This window comes from Trachypithecus francoisi, unplaced genomic scaffold, assembly GCF_009764315.1.
Source record: "Trachypithecus francoisi isolate TF-2019V2 unplaced genomic scaffold, Tfra_2.0 Lachesis_group10, whole genome shotgun sequence".
NCBI classification, from domain to species: domain Eukaryota; kingdom Metazoa; phylum Chordata; class Mammalia; order Primates; family Cercopithecidae; genus Trachypithecus; species Trachypithecus francoisi.
The window spans coordinates 3,074,241-3,095,351 of NW_022681455.1; the positions used below are offsets into that span (position 1 = coordinate 3,074,241).

A 21,111-nucleotide genomic window follows, 5' to 3' on the forward strand; every position below is an offset into this window, starting at 1 on the left:
AGGAATATAATAGTGAGTGACACAAAATCAGGGCTATGGAGAGAAGAGTTTGGTATAAATACTTTATTAAAGAAATATTGTCATTTTCATTAAAAAATACTACATTAGAGAAGAGTTTTGGGTTACCAGTCTTTCCTCACAGAATCACAGTGTAAGATACTCATTTCTTGACGTCTCTAGGAACCTTCAGGCCATGGATCAGCAGAACATAAACGAACAAGGGAAAAAAATTCCTCTTAATTTTACTGATGGCCCCCATCTCTCAGGTGGTCTGAGAGTGGCACTTGGTAAACAGTTTGTGTTTAATCCAGCCTCTGCCTCTGACTACCTTTAAGACCAGGACCCGAAGCAGAGTGAGAGGCCTCCCTCCACCTACCTGGGGGCGAGTGAAGACACAGCTTACAGAGGCATTGAAAGTAGTGACGCAGCGAGGTCTGAATGAACACAGAGGATTTTATTACTCATCGTTACTGGTAGTGAAATGCCCTTCGTTGGATACCATCAGGTGAGGTAGGGAAGACATTCCAGAGGAAATCTGTTAATGGGGCAACATTTTTATTTCTGTACATTTACATACAAATTTTCCCCAAAGGTACAACAGATGTGACACCATGCAGACAGGCAGCTGTGAACGAGTTCAGAACTCAGCGTAAGCTTGTGCTATGAACGAGTTCAGAACTCAGCGTAAGCTTGTGCTATGAACGAGCACCGTCAGAGAAGCCCCACCCACACGTACAGAAACACAGTTTTTATATTACAACCTCAAGGACAGAGGGAGGGAGGTGTTCGCCACTAGACATGACACACCATACTGATTTTCCAAAACACACGGTACATGAAAGTGAGGTGGTGCCTTCTAGACAGGAGGACATGCGACAGCTGCGGCCGGGCGGTATGATGTCACAGGTCCACCTGTGGTACTTCCCGTTCGGGATCGCTCATTTGGCTCTAGGAGGTGGTGGCGTCTGAGTGCGATACTTCCCCTACGAGGTTGGTTTTGTTTTCTTTCTGTTCTGTAGCCAAACCAACTTAGCACGGGGTTTGTGACCAGGGGAAGCCCGTCTTCCAGATGCAGGTGCTCTTACTCTCAGCAAACAAAAGCATTTCAACCTTTTTCCTGTTTCTCTTGGGGGGTAATCATTAGAGTATGTGATAAGAGTTTGACTTCAGGAAAAGAACAAAGTGAAGAAATGTTCAGCTTCATCTCAGGTGTCCACATTTGTGCATCACGTTTATTGAAAGGCTGACAGGGTAGGCTAGCAGAACGCAGGGGTGTGTGGAGGAGCAGGGGGTGGGAGGGTCAAGTTGAAACAGTGGGTGCCTGAGAAGGGTCTCCCTATTAGCCAGGAAGGGAACAGGACTGGGGTTCGAGCAGCACAGACGGTGCTGGGAAGTGAGCAGCCGTAGCAGCCTCCCCTGCAGAGCCAGGCGGGCCCAGTCGCAAAGTGGGCTTGGCTGGGCCCTGCCGCCTTGCTCACTTGGTACCAGATTTCCTGGGGCTGTGCTCACCGGGAAGTGTTGCTGCTCGGGCAACATTTCATAAAGGTGTTCCTCGACAGCTTCAGATATCCCTGGGCTGAAGCTGCCACAGAACAGGCTCCCAGCCTCCTCCTGAGGCTGCCGTGGGAGGACAGTGTGGGACCGCCTTGCCGGCTGAGAGACATCACCTGCTGGCCGTCGGCAAGTCAGCCTCACTCACACCCGCTGGACTCTGGTCCCAGGAGCCCAGGCCTCAGAGCTAGCCTCTTTTCCAGTCACTGATAGATTAGTCCTGATGGCTGAAGTGCTGAGGACTGTCTTCGTTGGACCAGTTTTTTATTGTCATTTGAGGTGGAGATCAGAGACCATGACCAGAAGAGTGTGAGTGCTGTCCCTTGCCACCACCTTCCTAGAGATTTCAGGCAGCACTCTATAGCTTCAATTTCCGAAAAAAAAAAAAAGATTTACACAACCAGTGTGAGACTGCTTGCAACTTTCATTACTTAGCAAATCCTTCCGCAACGCAGTACAGTAAGTGGACTGGACTGCAGGGTGGCCTGGTGCTGGGGGTGATGGGTGCAGACATACACCTGTCCAGGTGCAGGCTCAGGGGCCTCGCTGGATCCTTCCCACCTTCCCCAACTGCCTACGGGCCTGGCTACTGGACAGGTCCTATTCTGTACGTAACGGGGGTTTGTTGACAGGTGGCTTTGTAGCAAGTACTCCAAAAAAGGTAAAAGGAATTTCACAAGTTTGGCACGCAAAGGCTGCACAGATCTAAAGAAAGGCCTTTGTAAAGGTGAATGCAAACTAATGTTGAAACATGGAAACGTGACTTTAAAAAAGAGGGAAGATGAGGATGAGCTGGACGTGTTGCAAGTGGAGGTGGGGGAGAGGCCGGCCAGACAGCCTCCCTTCCTGGGTACCTCAAGATCCCAGGTGTCGGCGTGGTCCAGCCACTGGAAACACGTGGCCATGAGTCTGCTTGCCCCTTGCTGTGTCTTTACACATCACCAGGCGCCTACTGATGTGTGGACCGCGTGTGGAGGAGACAGGGGCGGAGACGGCAAACAGCAGGCCAGGTGGAAAGCTGGAAGGGGAGAAGGTCAACCCCTTTTCTGCCCTGCGAATTCTAGCAATGTCAGTTGGAAGTCACTTCATTGTCTCACCCAGGCCCGAGACCACAGTTTCCCTGGAAGGACACAGTCCATGGCAAAGACACGCCTCAAGAAGGGATGAGTTGGACAATCCCAGTAAGAAGCCAGGCTGTCCAGAAAAGCTGGTGCCCAAGTTGCTACAAAGTGGTGCCTGCCCTTGCCAAGGAGGCTGCCTCTTAGTGGCCTTGGGTGTCCTACAAATTTCCTCCGAAAGTGCCAAGAGGAAACCTTTACTTTCTGGGGTGAAACGAGGAACACGAAGAAACCCTTGGAGGTCGGGGCAGGGGCAGCGTTGAGCTTTGGTGAGATATTGCTTTCTTTCAATTTGTCTTGATGCCTTTGAGAGGCTGGAGGTCATCTGGACTCACCTGTGAGGAATCTCCGCTCCCTGCCAGAAGCCCCGCCTCTGCGCTAAGCGAGTGTCTACAAGCAGGAAGCTGGCCCAGGAAGGCAGGCGTGAGGGGCCCAGCTCCTGCGGGTGCTCCCTGGAGTGCTGTCTGAGGTGGCGGCCGTCCAAGCTGGTGATCTTCCTGGTGTGGGTGACGGGCGCGTGTGGAGGGCAGGCCCCCCTTCTGTGGATTTGCCTCTGCCATCTTTTCGAGTTATTTTCTCATTGTTTGTAGCTTAGAAAGTGGCCGTGTTTTCAAGTAGTGCTGGCACAAGAGCTGGCTGTGCACGGGGGGCTTTTCTGCTGGAGCCAGTCTGGGAGAGGAGGAATAAAAACGAGCACATCTCAGGCCTCGACGCGTCTGTTAGCTGTGTACTCACAAAGCTGTGGTGATATGACCGCCGCTCAATTAAGATTTCTGGTGAAATGTTTAAGCTTTTTCTCCAAGAGCGTCCAGCATCAAGTACAAAAGGATGATCCTGAAGGAAAGATGAAGCTGGTTTTAATGGCGTCTGTGAGCTGCTTTCCCTGCACACGGAAGAGAAGCTCTTACCTTGCAAACAGAAAGGGAAAAAGGACCTTAAAAAACCGTACACAGACTCTCTAGCAAAAGCCAAATTCATGTACATTTCACTCTGTCTAAAATGCAGTCCTGGAAACACTCCACGGTCCTGTCCTGCCTCTGCACACAGGCAGGCAGCCTGGGGGGCTCCTGGGTGTTGCGAGGAGCCGTGTCCCGTCTCCCAAAAGGGACCGGCCGCGACCATGGTCACTGCGGCATCTTCCCAGAGTGACTGCATCTCGCTGCCGAAAGAGGTGATTCCATTTGTGATCAGTGAGGGGGAGGGAATAAAGTGCTTATCGTAAAAATGACCAAAATAAATACAAACATTTAATGGCAGAAAAGAAAGTCTTTGAAGGGTTATTTCCAAAGAGTTCGTCTCCTCCGACCCGTGCTCCTTGGACTTTTGGAAAGACAGGATTTCCCCACAGCCTTGAGAGGCTCGGCTTGGGTGGGGCCGCTTTCCCCCGCCGGCCACGCGTTCGGTCCCTGGTCTGTAAACCTGTGCCCGAGCGGCCCCAAACCCTTGAGCCCCGGGTTCTGCACGCCAGGCTACATGGCCTTCATGCCATTGGCGGTGGCACCCTCGGGCAGTGTGTCACCCGAGGCTGCGGCATCGTGGAGGCCCGAGTAGTCCTTGAGCTCGGCGTTGGTGAGCAGCAGTGGCTGCTCCCCCTTCTTGTGCGGCAGCAGCGGCTGGCGCGTGTAGTGCTCCCCGTTGGAAATGTTCTCAGGCAGGTTCTGGTCCCTGCTCTCGGGCAGCAGGAGGATGCAGATGATGCAGATGAGCGTGCAGCAGGCAAAGATGATGTGGTGCAGGAAGTAGCCTTTCTGGTTGTGCAGCTCGATGATGGGTGCCGTCAGCATGCCGAAGCCCGCGCTGGCCAGCACCAGCCCCAGCCCACCGCACCTGCAGGAGGAGGGAAGCACTGGGTGAGCTGCCGTGGCCTAATGGCTGGATCCTGGAAAAGCTCGGGGTGGACCAGGAAGCCGCCTCTGCAGCGGCCCTGCTGCCCTGGGCACTGCCCGGTGTACCCCGATCTCACACATCTCATATCACCTGCACCCTGGCTGTATCTGTTCAGGGCCACTCTGAGGCAGTGACATTTTTCCTCATCAGTTCAAAAGCTTTTACTTACATGATCTTTTTCTGTAATCTGTTTCCTATTTTTATTGTTTTTTCAGGGCTGGGGGACCATGAGAACTTTATTTTGAAAGGCAGCTTTATATAATACTGTAAATGGGAAGCCGGTATTACTTGCCATAAGTAATATACAAGGAAAAATAAAAGGTAACGAAATTAGGCCATTTCCCCAAGGCCTGGGGGATTACCAAGGGTTAAAGAGGGTACTAAGGACATACCAGCACGAACAGAGACTTTTTCTTTGTCATAACTGGAGAGATAGCAAGATACTTTAAAAGAGTAATGTCCTCACTGTGAGTGGATGGCCCCCGTGTCTCCTAAAATTGATTGCGTACCACCAGTGGGAACGGTCCCTTCTCTGAGGACTGTGCCTGAAGGGTCCTTCAAATGAAGCTGTGCACTGGCAGAGAAGAACTCACTGCAGCTCTGAGCTCAGGACTGAGCTCCAGAAGTCCAGAAGGCCAGCCATTGATCTCCACTCCCTGCCTTGTACGGGAGCGGCCAAGAGTCCCAGGGATTAGTAGATACACAACACTTAGAAAACCCCTGTCCCTCAAACCTCTCCACTTTGACCTAAAAACACATTACTGGGACAAAGGTGTTCTGTGGCCCCTGAGAAAGCAGTGCTGTGCCAGGCTGCAATGGGACCGTGGCGCTCAGGTGACAGGCCAGGCTAGAGAGGGCTGCCTGGTCCCCAGTTCTGGGGCCTCATTGAAGCAGGCAGGCAGAGGTGGCCTTGTCTCGAGGAACGGGGAGCGGAGTTGTCTGCCAGGCCCCGGGGCAGCGGGAAGAGTGGTCCTTTGGTTTGGGGAAGCTTTCTAGTGGGGCTGCTCAATTGTTAGGCACTCCCTGAAGTGAAGAGACCTTTGTCCTTGGAACTGCTGAGGCTGAGTGGGCTGAAAGGGAGGTCCCTGCAACAGGTAGGAGGCAGGTATATAACTCCAGCTCTTGACCAGTCTGTGGTTCTCTTGGTTGGCACTATAGATAGCTTCTAACTCATCACAAGACTGTCCTACAAGGTCACAAGATACAAGATCAACATATAAAAGTCAATTATATGTCTACATGCTAGCAACAAAACACCCAAAATAAAGTTAAGAAAATTCCATTCACACTAACATCCAATGAATAAAATGTTTAGAAATAACAAAAGGAATGCAAGACTTGTATGCTGAAAAAGAGAAAACATTGCTGAAAGTTAAAAAGATAAAAATAAATGGAGTGACATTCCATGTTCATGAATTAGAAGACTCAATATTGTAAAGATGGTAATTTTTCCCAAATTAATCTATACGTTCCACATAATCCCTATGAAAATTCCAGGTGACTTTTTTTGTTGTTGTTGTTGAGAAAACAGTGAGCCGGTCCTAAAATTTATGTGGAAATGCAAAGGCCTCAGAGTAGTCAAAAACAGTTTTGGAAAAGAACAAAATTAGAAGGCTTGCCTTCCCAGTTTCAAAACTATAAAGCCATACGACTTAAGGCAGTTTGGTATTGGTGTATACATCAATAGAACAGAATATATCCATATCAGAACAGAGTATTCCATATAGAACAGAATATTCCAATAGAACAGAATATTCCATATATCAATGGAACAGAACTGGGAGTTCAGAAACTAACCTTCACATTTATGGTCAACTGACTGTAGATGGAGGCAAATCCAGTGAGGAGGAAGGGATAGATTTTTCAGCAGGTGGTGCTGGGACAACAGGATATTCACATGCAAAAGAATGCTGTTGACCCTTCGCATCATGTAAAAAAATGAACTCAAAGTGGATAATACAATCTAAGTGCTTAACTTAGCTCAAACTATAACGCTTCTAGAAGAAAACGAGAAAAGCTTTATGCGCTTGTGTTAGGCCAAGATTTCTCACACATAACATCAAAAGTGGGATCCATAAAAGAAAAAGCTGAAGCTGATCAATAGGACTTCATTAGGATTAGAAACTCCTACCCTTCAAAAGATACATGTTTAAGAAAATTTTCACCACAGACTGGGAGAAAATATTCGTGAAGCACTTATCAGATAAAGGACTTGTAACTAGACTTTTTTTTTTTGATAGTGTCGCACAGGCTGGAGTGCAGTGGCACCATCTCGGCTCACTGCAAGCTCCGCCTTCTGGGTTCAAGCAATTCTCCTGGCTCAGTCCCCCGAGTAGCTGGGACTATAGGCGCATGCTACCATGCCTGGCTAATTTTTTGTATGTTTAGTAGAGATGGGGTTTCACCGTGTTAGCCAGGATGGTCTCGGTCTCCTGACCGAGGCATGACCCACCACGCAACTCTTACAACTCAAAAAGAAGACAGAAAATCCAGTAAAAAGATGGGCAGGCCAGACACGGTGGCTCACGTCTGTAATCCCAGCACTTTGGGAGGCCAAGGCGGGAGGATCACTTGAGGCCAGGCATTTGAGACCAGTATAGGCAGTAACACCCCATCTCTATTAAAAAAAAAAAAAAAAATTGACAGCACACAAATGGCCATCAACTGGTGAACAGAAAAACAAAATGCAGCCCATCATATAAAATGGAATATTACTCAGCCATAAAAAGGAATGAAGTACTGACATGTGCTACAACATGGACTCAAAAACATTGTGCTAACTGATTGTATAAATCCATTTATATGAAAGTCAAAAAGGCTTGGAATCCCAGCACTTTGAGAGGCTGAGGTGGGCAGATCACCTGAGGTCAGGAGTTCAAGACCAGCCTGGCCAACATGGTGAAACTCCATCTCTACTGAAATAGAAAAATTAGCTGGGTGCGGTGGCAGGAGCCTGTAATCCCAGCTACTCAGGAGGCTGAGACAGGAGAATCGCTTGAACCTGGGAGGCGGAGGTTGCACTGAGCTGAGTACGTGCCATTGCACTCTAGCCTGGGCGACAGAGCAAGACTCTGTCTCCAAAAAAAAAAGGCAAATGTGTAGAGGCAGAAAGCAGATTCGTGGTAGCTTGGACTGGGAGTAGGGATGGACTTCAGAGGAGGACAAGGGGATTTTGTGGGGAGAAAGAAATGTCCTATAACTGCATTGTGGCAATGGTCGCATGGCGCTGTCAGTTTACTAAAAGTCATCGAATTGTTTACTTAAAATGGATGAATTTTATGGTTCTGTAAATTATGCCTCAATAAAGCTGTATTTTTTTTGTTTTTTTTTTTTCAAAACAACAAAACTTCCTGTTGTGGGGGCTGGTCTCCCTGCTGCTACAAATCTCCAAAGCTTTTAGTTCTGGGCAGGCGCCCAGGCCTTGCCTCTTCTTTCCAGGAACTAAGAGACCAGCCATGACTCCCCTTTCCCCCGCCACCTGCGGCCAGGGTTTCTGCTCTGCTCTGCCCGCTGTGGCACTGAGCAGCACTGAGGAGAAGCTCCCTTGTGCTGGGGCCTTCTCAGGCTTTGCTGCTCAGACCCGGAGAGCATCCCTGCCTTTGTGAACTGATGCCTGCTCCCACAGACCCTCTCAGGATGACCTGGGTTGACAGGGGGGATGTGAATGGAGGAGGCTTGGGCAGGGGTGACCTGGGCAGGGAGGATGGGAGTCCTAGGGTTCCCAGGTGGCCCTCGTAAACCAGACATACACAGGTCTATGCTAATAACCCCAGGAAGAATCGCAGCTTCGGAGCCTTTTCTCAGAACGCAATGGAAGCATGGTGATATTGTGTGTGTGTGTGCGCGTGTGTGTGTGTGTGTTGGGGAGTTTTGTCCTGTTTTATAACAAAAAATAGAAGACACTTCTCTCTCCCTTCTCTCCCTCTAATGTAGAAATGGCCGCCTCTCTGTAGGTTGCAGTCCACCTATCTGCATCCACCATAGGCCCAGGGGCAGCCTTGCCAGGCTTGCAGTCCTAGGGGATAAAGAGTTGCTGGATTCTTCCCTTTCCCAGCTGCTTCCTGTCCAGCCATGACCAAGTCCTCAGGGCGTCCACTCCAGGCCGCCTGGGTCTGCGCTCCTCCCTGCTGCATCTTCTGCACCCCCTGGACTTTGTTTCCTCACTATTGCCAAACCAATTTTCCTAGAACACAGAGCTAATCATGTCACCTGGCTGCTCAGAGTCCTCCAGTGGCTCCCTCCTGCCTGCAAGGTGATGCACAGATCCTGGGGGCCCCACCTCTTCATCCTGTCCTCTCCCTTTCAGTCTCACTACTCATGGCGCCGGGTCCCTCAGCTCTGTCCAGTGCTCGCGCTGTGAGGTTCACCTATGCTGGCTCAGCCGAGCTCCCACAGGCTACCTGGGTAGGATGCCGTCTGTACACGTCTGGAGGAAGTGCTGCCTTCCGGTACAGGGGCTTTGTTAATGTTTGTTCCATTAGATTATTGTCAAGACCGGGGCATCAGCTATTAGCCTCCAAGCCTGGAGTAAACCCACATACAAGGGACCAGCCCAAAGTGAGCTACAGAACAGACTTCTGCTGCCACAAAGGTGCGAGTGCCGTGGCTGGGAGCAGGAGTTCTGGAGCCCATGAGCTTGAGCTAGAATCCTGGCCCCCCATCCACCAGCTTCACCTCCCGAAGCCTCCGTCTGCATCTGTAAAATGGGGATGAGAAAAGCTCCAACGTCCAAGTGTGGTGGAGGTTAAAGCACGAATGTGACTAGCATGGGGACAGGAAGATCTGTGGATTGGTTGGTTCCAGGGACAGTGGCATCCACTGAGTGCTGGGGAGTGGCCACCCAAGTCCTTCAGGGTCTAGGGGGCAGCTGGGTGTAGGAGGAACCAGAGCTGGAGAGGTTCAAGAACTGGGAGGTGAACAGGATGAGCCTCTCCCATGGGCCTAAAGCCCCCAGGCATGACATGGGAGTCCCAAAAGTTGGCAGAGGGGGCTGTGCCACTGGGACTCTTCTCCTCTGCCCTGGCCCTCCTCTCAGTGAGGCACCAAGCCCCGCAAACACTGTCTTCTCAAGCTGCTTCACACCCGCCTACCTCAGCCTTCTAGGAACCTACGTTCCTGCTCCCTGAGCCCTGGGAATCCTGCCTCGCCTCCTCCCGCCGCTGTGCACTTGTCGCACACGCATCCCCTCTAGAGCCGCGATGCGCGGGGCTCCAGTCCACTCCCTGGGAATCCTCAGTCCCAGCCACCCTTCCCGAGTCCAGGCTGAGCAGGCTCTCCTGGGCGCTCCCCCTGAATCCTCAGGACACTTGTGTAGCCCAAAGACACATGTGCGTTGCGTGTCTGTGTGTCTCTAATAGACACAAGATGTCACCAGGGCAGGACCAGGCTCCACTCCATGTGCTGTCCCCAGCACCTGCCCAGCCACTGAGACATGGCTGGCACCTGGGCCTCTACTCAGCCACAGTCGGGGTTCTAGACTGGCCCGAGCAATTCCCACCCTTGTGCCTTGAGTGTGCGCTGGGCCTCAAGGTACAAGGTACAGATACTTTTTAGCAGTAAAATACAGCCAGGATAGTGAGACGTTCCTTCCACAACGAGGTTCCAAAAGGCGGATTCTAGCAGACTCTTGCTAGCTTTGACGAAGTGAGCTGCCTTGTGACTGTGGTCCCTGTGGCCAACGGCCAGCGAGGAGCTGAGGCTGCCAGCCCCACAGCCCGTGAGGAAACAGAGCCTACCAGTGCCTGACGTGGTTTAGTGGTGGACCCTACCCACTGATGGTAGCCTGTAAGAGACCCGGAGCAGAGGACCCAGCCAGGCCATGTCCAGACTCTGGAGCCATGGAAACCGTGAGATGGTGGATGCATGCTGCTTCAGCCCTGTTTTGGAGTGATTGGTTATGCAGCAATAGAAAACCAAGATACTCTGAGTGACAGATTCCCCGGCCTTAGCCACGGAGGGAGATTGACAGCCACCTCTCATGCAGGCTATGATAGTCATCAGCACTTCACATTAGAAAGCCCTTCCCGGGGAGAGGCTGAAAGAGTTGCAGGAATAGCCACACCACTGTGCTTCGTAGTGTATAGGGGATATGGATGAGGAAGGGCAAGAATTTGGGGGATGTCTCCCAGATACTCACACTCTTTCCAGGCTGAGGGTCCCAGACCACCGTTCAAAGACACTGCATCTTTCTGTCAGTATGTGTTCACGTGCCTGTCACCTTACTAGTCTCTGAGTCCCTCAAGGGCAAGAATTATTTTCTAGGACATCAACAGGCACGTGTTGTTTGTGTTTAATAAATACTGGATGCTTGCGGATCACACTGGCTTCCTGAGTAGGAAGGTCAGCTCACCCAGATGAATGGGACAGGTTAAATATAGATGACCACTGCAATGAGCAGTAAGATCAAATCCTTCTGTAAGATGAAGACTGAACACCTAAAATAGCCAATTAAGTCTTTCTGGTAGACCTGGCTCTTTCAGGAAGCCACAGGGCATATCAGATGCTAGGGATCATGGACCTGATCTTAATGGGGACATCATTTTCTCGGAAACCTCCCAGGTTTCTGCCTGACCTTCCCGGCATTAAATGTGGACGGCACTGACAAGCAGCGAGAGGACTGCCCTTCCTCACACGGGAGTCACACACAGGAGTGCAGAGTACAGACCCCCAGGGGGGTGGGCACAGGGCCACTGTTAAAAAGGGCAGACTGCAGGGAGCAAAAGCCTTGCATTGTGCCTGGTGACCCACATACTGATCTATCTTGTTACCCGTGCCAAATAAAATGAAATGAAATATATTTAATTTGCAGATCATCAGAAAAATGTCTACATATATGTGTATACATAATATGCAACAAATATACACATGCATATAGAATATGGAATATATCTTTTTATTTTTTTCTATGGAAGCAATTATCTGGTTTTCTGTCAAAGATTCCTTGACATAGCCGGGCATGGTGGCTCATGCCTGTAATCCCAGCACTTTGGGAGGCCGAGATGGGCAGATCATGAGGTCAGAAGATCGAGACCATCATAACTAACAGGTGAAACCCCGTCTTTACTAAAAATACAAAAATTAGCTGGGCGTGGTTGCGCGTGCCTGTAATCCCAGCTACTTGGGAGGCTGAGGCAGGAGAATTGCTTGAACCAGGGAGATGGAGGTTGCAGGGAGATGGAGGTTGCAGTAAGCCGAGATCACGCCATTGCACTCCAGCCTGGCGACAGAGCAAGGCTCCGTCTCAAAAAAAAAAAAAAAAAAAAAAAAGATTCCTTGAGATTATTCAGTACGATTAGGAAAAATTGTGGCAGAAGGTGGTATGCCATTTCTGGCTTTGTTTTTTTTTTTCTCTCTTGAAATCTCAGATTAGAGAAAGAGATTGTTACGTCCTTGGTTTTAAGATGTTGGGTTCATTTCCTGCCCCTGAAATGTGGGCTCTGCCTGTGCCTTTTCTGCTTTTCTCTAGGTTATCACTAGAGGGCAGCATAGGCCCGTGTTGCCAAGTCAGAGCTGCTTGATTGATGGACAGAGAACGGAGGGCACGCACTGGCTCCTTGTGCTTTAGGAGCACAAAATTGTAATATCCAAGGGATAGCTTTATTTTACTAGCAATAGGATCTAAATAAGGTAGACTTATATGCAGGCCGACTTCTTATTAGAAATGGCAAACTTCATTGAATTAAGGATTCCAGAATCAAATTGCTGTTAGCCATGTGAACGTTACCGTCTCGCGTTGAAACACCGGAGGTGAGCCTCCCATTCCACCTCCTCTTTTATATTACTTAATGTGACTTGACTACATTTCTGTGAAGTCGAGGATGAGCAAATATTTGTACTTTTTTTTTTTGAGATGGAGTCTTATTCTGTCGCCCAGGCTGGAGTGCAGTGGCCGGATCTCAGCTCACTGTAAGCCGCGCCTCCCGGGTTCACACCAATTCTCCTGCCTCAGCCTCCCGAGTAGCTGGGACTACAGGCGCCCGTCATCCCGCCCGGCTAATTTTTTGTATTTTTCGTAGAGATAGGGTTTCACTGTGTTAGCCAGGACGGTCTCGATCGCCTGACCTTGTGATCCACCCGCCTTGGCCTCCCAAAGTGCTGGGATTACAGGTGTGAGCCACCGCCCCTGGCCTTTAAGATACAACTTTTTAAAGAAGTTGAACAGACTTGATGCTCCCTTAACCCCAGGTCATTCTGGCCCTCGGTGCCTATTCTTGAGGCAGCATTAAAGCAGAGGACAGATGTCAGGGAGTCGTCAGTCAGGGAGGGTCTCAGGGAGGCCCGTCCGGCTTATGACCTAGAAAGGGCCAGGGCCGCCGGAGTGGAAAGAGCAGGAGAAAACAGGCGGGTGTCATGATCCCCAGCGCCTGCGTCCTCTCTCACCTGGACCCCCACGTGAGGGCAAAGGCAGCCTCGGAGCCCACCTGGAGCATCCAGATGGACAGTGGATAGAAAAGATCAGCCCCAGCACAGCCAGCAGCTGCTTCCAGATCCACCCAAGACTCCAGGCCACTTCTGCCCATGTCAAGCTGGGAGGTGGACACAGTCAGATACACTTGCAAAGTCACCCAACTCCCAACGTCTCACAAATGAATCTGATGAGCTGTGCACTGGCTGATGAGAAACGTCCCCTGGCCTGGGCCTGAGCGGGTAGCTGGTTCTGTCAATGTGAGGTCTGGACAGAATCTCATGAAACAATATTTAGTTTACTTGGCCTCTATCATCCTTGGGGCAATAGATTTCTGCAAGCCTTGTTGCTTTTTGTTGTGAAGTATGAAAAGTATAAAAGCATTTTTTGAACTTTTTGCAGTAAATTTCATAACCTCATATTTGCTTCCAGGCAGTCCATCCTGGCCCCTTACCCTTTGCTGCCAGGTGGCTTGTCTGTAGTCGAGTGTCACAGGGAAAGGCTAGTTCTGTGCTAAGATGGAGCTCATGGACCCCAGGCCGTCCATCCCGGCTAATCTTGGATTTCTCTCTGTGAAGTGGGGGGATGGCAGGGGAGTCCACTTCCATCCTAGCGCCTCCATGGGAATTGTTCCTGAGTGCATTTGCAAGAAAGAGCTGTGGCCTCCCGATGGCACGGGCGGGGGGAAGGGCTCCCAGCGAGAAGAGGGATTTGTCAGGAACGCTAGACATTCTCCCAGCCTGGCCCAGGGACCCCCTTCGGACTCCATTTCCTTTCATCCTCTGCAGGCACGAAAACATCACCAAGGGTCACATATTTTTTCCAGTTTGTCATCTTGGCAAGCTGAATCTGAGAACATGTTTGTTGAATTTCTATCCCCAAATCTTTCCAGGTTTGCATCAAAGAGCAAAAGGATACAGCATTTCCTTCAGTCTAGCTTGCTAAGCCAAATCCAACAGAGAAGAATGATCCCTATCCACTGCCAGCGTTCGGGGGTCCCTGCTAGCCACCCCTCCCCCCACCAAATGCATAATCACGCAAAGGCTGCAAGAGACCAGCTGGGAACCCAGAAGGTCTGACTGTGGCTTCTGGTCTATTGAAAGACTCGCCTTTGCTGTGTTCCTTGATAAAGGAGGGAAATTTCACTTCCCCCCTTTAGACAGGGAGTGAGCCTGCGGTCTGCCTGAGGTATCTTGCAACTGCAAGCACTAAATAAGCTCCTGACTCCTCTCTCCCCTGTGGCTTATGCAGAAGGTAGGGACAGGATGAGTTCTGTGGCGCTTAATCATACAATAATACCTCGGCATTTCTGTCCAGGTACCCAGTAGCTGTCAGGCTGGGCCTGTATGATACAGATCCAAGACAATGAATCAAAGTGCGGATGTGAAGATGCTGTTGTTAGCACGGCTACTGGAAACGTGGAAAGTAAGAAAGTCCACGGACTTGCCTACTTGCTCCCAAAGCCTTCCCCGGCACCAGAGAGGCTGAAATCATTAGCCTCCACATAGCCCACCTTGGACTGGAGTGGCCTCTGCTGGATTTTCCCAAGGGTGTCACTATTCGAACCCCTGGGTTTTGACTCACGGCTGAACTATTGGCCTTACTCTCAAGTTCTGTTTTATGAAGGCACATGCATGAGAAATGCTAATGACACTCCTTTAAGAAGTTCAGTGTGCTATAACTCAAGATAAGCTCCTCAGTAAGTCACAAACAGTGCAGGAAAATGACCGCAGCTGAGTGATGCTCTTTTAGTGGAGGCATGCCTTTTTATTAACCTATAAGCATGGCAACAGTAAATGGTGTGTAGCACCCAGGAACCACGACCCAGGGACAGAGATAGCACCAGGAAGGGGTCAGCCTCACTTTCTGAACTAAAACAAAAGTGGCTGAGCACAAGTTAGTCACACCTTTTAGGGAGGTATGAAATGGCCACAGACTCCACGAAGGCAGGACTGTGCTGTTGTGTGTTCTGGGCCTAGTGTCTGGCACGCAGTGGGCTCTCCATCCATGTTTCTTACGTGAGTCAATGATCTCACTTGCTGGGCTTTCTCTCTTTGGATTCATGACATCAACTTCTCAGGTCAGTATAAAATAAGGCTCTTTCAGGCTGGCACGGTCGCTCATGCCTGTAATCCTAGCACTTTGGGAGGCTGGGGTGGGGGGATCACCTGAGGTCAGGAGTTCGAGACCAGCCTGGCTAATGTGGTGAAACTGCGTCTCTACTAAAAATGCAAAAATCAGCCGGGCGTGGTGGCGGGCACCTGTAATCCAAGCTACTCGGGAGGCTGAGACAGGAGAGTTGCCTGAACCCAGGAGGCAGAGGTTGCAGTGAGACAAGATCATGCCATTGCACTCCAGGCTGGGCAACAAGAGTGAAACTGCATCTTGGTGGGGGGAGGGGGGCGGGGGGGAAGGCTCTACTTTTTAAAACATTCTGCAATAGCTGTGCCGTGAGGTCTCTTAGCAGAGTTGGCGGCACAGGTCTGGTGGAAGTGCGGCATGAGTGATCCACAATTCCCCCCTTGCCAGTCACTGACATATTTCCCGGGCTGAGAGTAGCTCCCTGTTTCCCCTTCCTCCTGCTGCTGCCTGGACAGGACCCCAGGGCCAGGTTCTCCTGTGACTCTTGGGCACCTCGGAGTTGGATACAACAGCCACCTCGGCTGTGAACCATGAAGCCGATGTGCCCAGAGCCAGAGACAGAGCTGATGCTGGTTCATCCCACACCAGCCTGGAGCCAGGGACTCGTCTTTGAGTCCCGAGAAGCCGGCGTTCCCCGGGGTGTCTCCCATTACGCACCTTATCACCGTTGGGGTGATCTCCGCACAGAAGAACACGCTGAGGCTCCCCACTGCATGGGAGGCAAACATGCCCACGATGGAAAACGCGATGGAAAATTTGTCCTTGACGCTGTCACTCATCCCTGGGGGAGGGTCAGAAGAAGGGGATGGTGAGGGAAGAGAGGGAGCCAGGCCAGGCTGGGAGGGAGGCCCGGGGCTGCACGGCACAGCTCCTCCCCAGTGCCCAGCGTGCGGCATGGATGGGTGTGCAGTTCCCTCTGGGAACCAAGCCCCTCGAGGACTAGACGTCCAGAGTCCCCGCAGTAGGTTTTGTGGGGCTCCTGTGAGTCCCTGTGCATCAAGCATGCTGGAGCTCATGGCGGCCTCTATTGGCATTCCTCAGCCCGGAGCCATGCCTGGTGGGAGGGCAGGCTGGCGTGTTCGCGGTGCCACAGCCACACCCCTCTGCCCTGGCCTACGTTTGCTCTAGTCAGGTCTGATGTGCCCAGCACGTGAGGCAGGTAGCCTATGTTTGCTTCAGTCAGGGTCAAGGAAACACTCAAGCCATAGAATTTATGGGCCCAGAAGGAAAGTGTTCAACCCGTCAAAGCCCTCGTCAATGGCACCGGAGACCGACCTTGCACAGGACTGTGTCTGGCACCGTGCACGGACATGCTGTCAGGGCCATACAGCTGGGGCTCAGCTCAGTTCCCCCAAGGCTGCATGGAGGGCAAGCGCTCCCCAGGGACACGGGCGAGGGCTGGGGCAGGCCAGGCGGGTGCAGCAGCAGCTTCAAGGTGCAGGGCGGCACTCTGCTGTCCCCAGAGCTGGAGGGCAGCAAGCTTACATGGGTCAAAGGGGGACAGCGGCTTCCCCTGGCAGCACAGACGGCCGGGCCCCAGCACTCCCGGGCTTTCTCCCCCACCCAGATGCTGTCCAGGACAAAGCAAGCTGGCGCCAGGCCAGGGCCTGTGCTGAGCCTGGTGCCAGGGGAAGGGGCGGGGCATGCGTGCCAAGCAGCACAGAAACAGGGAAGCACCAGTCGCTCTTTCTAGAGGCAAGAGGGAGAATACAAATGTATCCGTATAGTGTCCAACCTACGGCCAACTTCAGCTGCAGTTCTTGGAGGGCAAGGGGGAGAAAGAGAGGAAATGGAAACCACAGGTCCGTGAGTCTTGGAGAAAACGCCCGTTTAGATGTAATACAAGACGAGGAAGCACCGCCCGCGCGCTTGGGACTCACCTGAGTCTGGGTGCTGGCTGTACTTCCCAATCACTGGGCCCGCGGACATGATCGCGCCCACACAGACAAGGGCAGGCAAAGCAGGTGAGAAGAGAGGAGAGAGCACGTTAGGTGTGGAATTAGCCCAGTGTGTTCCCATGTGACTTGGTTCAAGCAAACTCCCTTCCGTTTCTGGGATGGCGCTGGCTGCCAGGGCAGTGGAGTTCATACTGCACTAAACAAAGATCTTTTTGTTAGGAAGACAGGGGTAGGATCCCGCTGACCTCAGAGCCTGGGGAGAAAATGGAACCTTCACAGCAAGACCCTAGCAGGTGCAAAGGGTGAGCTTCCTTGCATATAAAGTCACCCACAGGTCACTGCAGCCTGCACTCAAGCAGCATCAAGCACCATGGGGCACCCCTGCTGGCCCCAGCTCTGCTCCTCATGGCTGCCTGGTGTTCACTTGGGGCTCCTGTGCATTCCTGCTCAGGGCCAAAGGGGCATGGCAACACCTGGTGGCTGAGGCACTCTGCCACTTCTGTCCCAACTGTGTGAGCAGGGCAGAGGCTCCCTGGAAGGGCAGCTGGGGAATGGGGATGGAGGGAGACAGGCACCACATGTGTATTCCATTAGCTAAGCCTACTAGCAGTCTCCCAGCAAGGTACAGATTGCATAGGAACTGTCCAAGCTAGAAAGCCGCTCCTGAGTTGGAAGTGAGCCATCTCTAACCCAGGCTGCACGACAAGGCCACTCTAATCTGGGGGTGGTGGACAGCCCTGGCATCTAGTTCTGAGAGCCTGCGTTCATTTTCCTTGTAAAGGCAGGGGAGCTCTGTGGGGTCCATGTTCCCACAGTGTCCCGAGCCTGTCCCAGGAGGACCGTGCCAGGGCGGGAGAGGAGGTTCAGCAGCCCTGCCTGTTCACGTCATGCCCTGGGCCGGCCACGGAGGTGCTGTGGTGGTTTGTCCACACACGGGGGTATCTGTTGGTGAGGAACTATACAGAGCTTGCTGGAGAGGCCAGACGGACTCTCTAGCTTTGCCTTAGATTATTATTATTATTATTTTTGAGACAGAGTCTTGCTCTGTCACCCAGGCTGGAGTGCAGTGGTACAATCTCAGCTTACTGCAACCTCTGCCTCCCGGGTTCAAGTGATTCTTCTGCGCCAGCCTCCCGAGTAGCTGGGACTACAGGCATGTGCCACCAAGCCCAGCTAATTATTTTTTGTATTTTTAGTAAAGATGGGGTTTCACCATATTGGCCAGGCTGGTTTGAACTCCTGACCTTGTGATCTCCCTGCCTCGGTCTCCCAAAGTGCTGGGATTACAGACGTGAGGCACCGCATCTGGCCAGATTATTTTTAACCTTTACTGAGAAATTCTTTGGTCCAAAGAGAAGCTGATGAACTCGGGAACATCTGCTGAAAAGCAGGGCCCTAATGCGAAGGTGACAAAACAGATTTATTTCCCCCTTCGTGTCACTAGAAAGAAACAATCCTTTGTTCTTCTTTGTCATACACAGAAGCAGTCTGTCCCATTAGTGAAGACCCGGCCACCAGGACTCGGAGAGAATCATGGTGCAGCCCGGGCTGGGGCAGGGGGAGGAGGGAAGGCCCAGGGCCCTCCGAGGCGGGCTCCACAGATGCTCTCACGGAAGCTCTATCCTCCCCAAAGCAGCTCCTTCCAGCGGTAGATTTCAGAGTGGCCGCTGGAGTCTTACCCAGCCCTTTCAAATGCCCTTGGGGGTCTGCCAGCCCCCCTCCCTGCACCCAGCCCGTCTCCCCGGCCCACTCACGGTTGAGGAGGCCGAGCTGCAGGAGTGAGGCCAGGGCGGTGAGGATCATGAAGAGCAGCAGGCCTCCCCTGCGCCCGAGGAACCGGACCACCATGCACATGGCCAGGCAGGACACCAGGGCGATGCTGGCCGTGGTGTAGTAGTCAGCGTAGAAGTTCTCCAGGAGCGGCACCTTCACCTCGTGGCCCATCATGCTCCTGGCAAAGCAGTGGTGGATTCCGTACCCCGTCAGCCTGTGGAGACATACCGAGCGGCGGTGGGTGGGCTGCCCCCACGCCAGGGCTGTGCTGTTTCCCGGGAGCTCATGGTGTCAGGTGATCAGGAGATAAAGAAGCAATACAATGTGTCATAGAAAAGCCCGCCATGACCGAACTACGAGCAGATTATAGAGCAAATGCAAAAGAGGAGACGTGAGAGAAAAATGGAATGCTTCTCCTGGTGGGGCTCCACGCTCATGCTCCTCTGCTGTGGCTTCAGTAGACAGGTGTGGGCACAAGAGCGGTCACCCTGAGCCCTCACCCTGAGCGGTCACCCTGGCCCCGAGCCCTCACCCTGGGCCTTCGTCTTTACCTGTGGCAGCTCGAGACCCTTCACAAATGAGTGCCACACCCCAGATGACCCCTAACCCAAATGAGTCGAATCCCTCCCCTCCGCCACCTTGGTGACCTCTGATCCTGAACAAGGGACCGCCTTGCGCAGTCAGGGCCACTGAGCTGTCAGTCAAGACAGGAGTGACCTTCTAGGTACACACCAAGCCCAGGGACTGGGCTGTGAAGAAGCTGTGTGAATGATGCCCCCAGCCCCTGCAGGACCCAGTGGGCGGGGTGACCAGGGCTGGTGAGGACCCTGGGAGGAGGTCTGGGCTCACTGGCCTGGCTCAGGCCCACCTGCCTCCTCCCGCGGCCATCCTGGCACCTCTGGCCAGGCTGGCTGCAGGTTCAGGAAGGGTGGGGCCGGCTACAGACAGGGGCCACGGCCACTTTGCAGCCAAGGCCTCATGGGTCTCAAATCCCGTCCCGAGACAGGGCCCAGAGTCCCAGCCTTGTAGCAGCGCCCCCGTGCCCCTGAGGAGGTGCGTTCATGTGCGTCTTGGTGCCCTGGACCTCATGGGCACATGGTGGGGAGGCCCTGCTCACAGGATTTACACGCCTGGGCTGGGGGCACCAGCTGCTTGAAGCTTCCGGGAGGGGGAGGCCACTATCTTCTAGCCCATGTCACTTTTCACACACACCCTTAGGATTCCAAGTTCAGTGGGGTGGGGAGTAGGGCCCTGGGCTTCACCGCTGCCCGCCTTCTTCTCTGGCCCCCTCCCACCCGGCTGGCACTTGTCCTCTCTGACTCACGAGTTCACACACAGGACCACAATGTTCTTCCACAGGTTCCGTGTCCCCACCACCTTCACGATGCAGACCTTCTTAGGCCTCCGGGAAAGCTCCTTCTCCAGCTCTGCAAAGAAACAGATGCTGTGAGCCCTGGGCAGGCCGCCCATGGAGGATGGGACAGCAGCTGCAGGCATAGTCCTGGTTCCCCAGTCTGGGCACCACAGAAGGGAGAGAAAGGCTTTTTTTTTTTCTTTCCTTTGCCAGTGGATAGGGTCTAGGTTTCCAGGATAGAAAGGCACTCAGAAGACTCCACCTCTGCAGTTCCGGTTTCCCTCGGGTGTCTGGGAGGGCACCAAGGTGCACCGTCAGCAGAAGTTTCCTTCATAAACCCTTTTTGTGGAACCAGGCAGAGGACACACAAATCAACAAACAGTGTCGACTCAGTTCACTTTTGTCTGAGGACAGAGCTCAGCGATGATATTCTAGGTTACTGAGGCACTCATTAGGCCCTGGGCAAATCTAAACAAGCAGTTCTTTTCCGTACACTCTGCATCTGCCTGTGTCACCCCCGGCTGGGAGACTGGGAAGGCCACATGCAGATATGCTCCTTAGCCTTGTGGGGTGGAACTTACCATGGCTATAGCTACTTCTGCTGAAACTGCCCTTAGGACATATGAATCTTTGAAAGACAAACACATAAGTGAATACATCTGCGTGTATGCGTATACACGCATACACGCACACATTCATACGCATATGTATACGTGTGCACGTTTTAGTTAATGGAAGTCCTTGGGAGCTGGACAATGTTTTGGCTCCAAGGGATGTGAGCAACTATAAAGTCATGAGACTGGGTTTCTTGTGCAGCCCCAGCAGCTCTGAGAGCCCCTCTGAAGGGAGTCCCCCAGCGCAGTGTTACAGGGGTCTGCAGAGGTGCTGGTGTCAATTTGGCAATTTACAGGGAAGATTCAGCATGCGGCAGAGGCACTGGCCTCCAGGAGCTGTCTGCGTGCACGTCTGGGAGCAGGAATGCCA

General features: G+C 52.4%; 1 protein-coding gene across 1 annotated transcript in view; it reads right to left on the reverse strand.

Moving 5' to 3' along the window:
• Positions 1–48: 48 nt before the first annotated feature.
• The window catches only part of SLC22A23 (solute carrier family 22 member 23), a 190,703-nt gene continuing 169,640 nt past the window's right edge, over positions 49–21,111 (reverse strand). The window contains 5 exon segments of the mRNA XM_033216068.1: positions 49–4,496; positions 15,760–15,883; positions 16,983–17,015; positions 18,755–18,987; positions 20,098–20,200. Coding sequence (XP_033071959.1) covers positions 4,139–4,496; positions 15,760–15,883; positions 16,983–17,015; positions 18,755–18,987; positions 20,098–20,200 — 851 coding nt within the window. The 3' untranslated portion in view covers positions 49–4,138.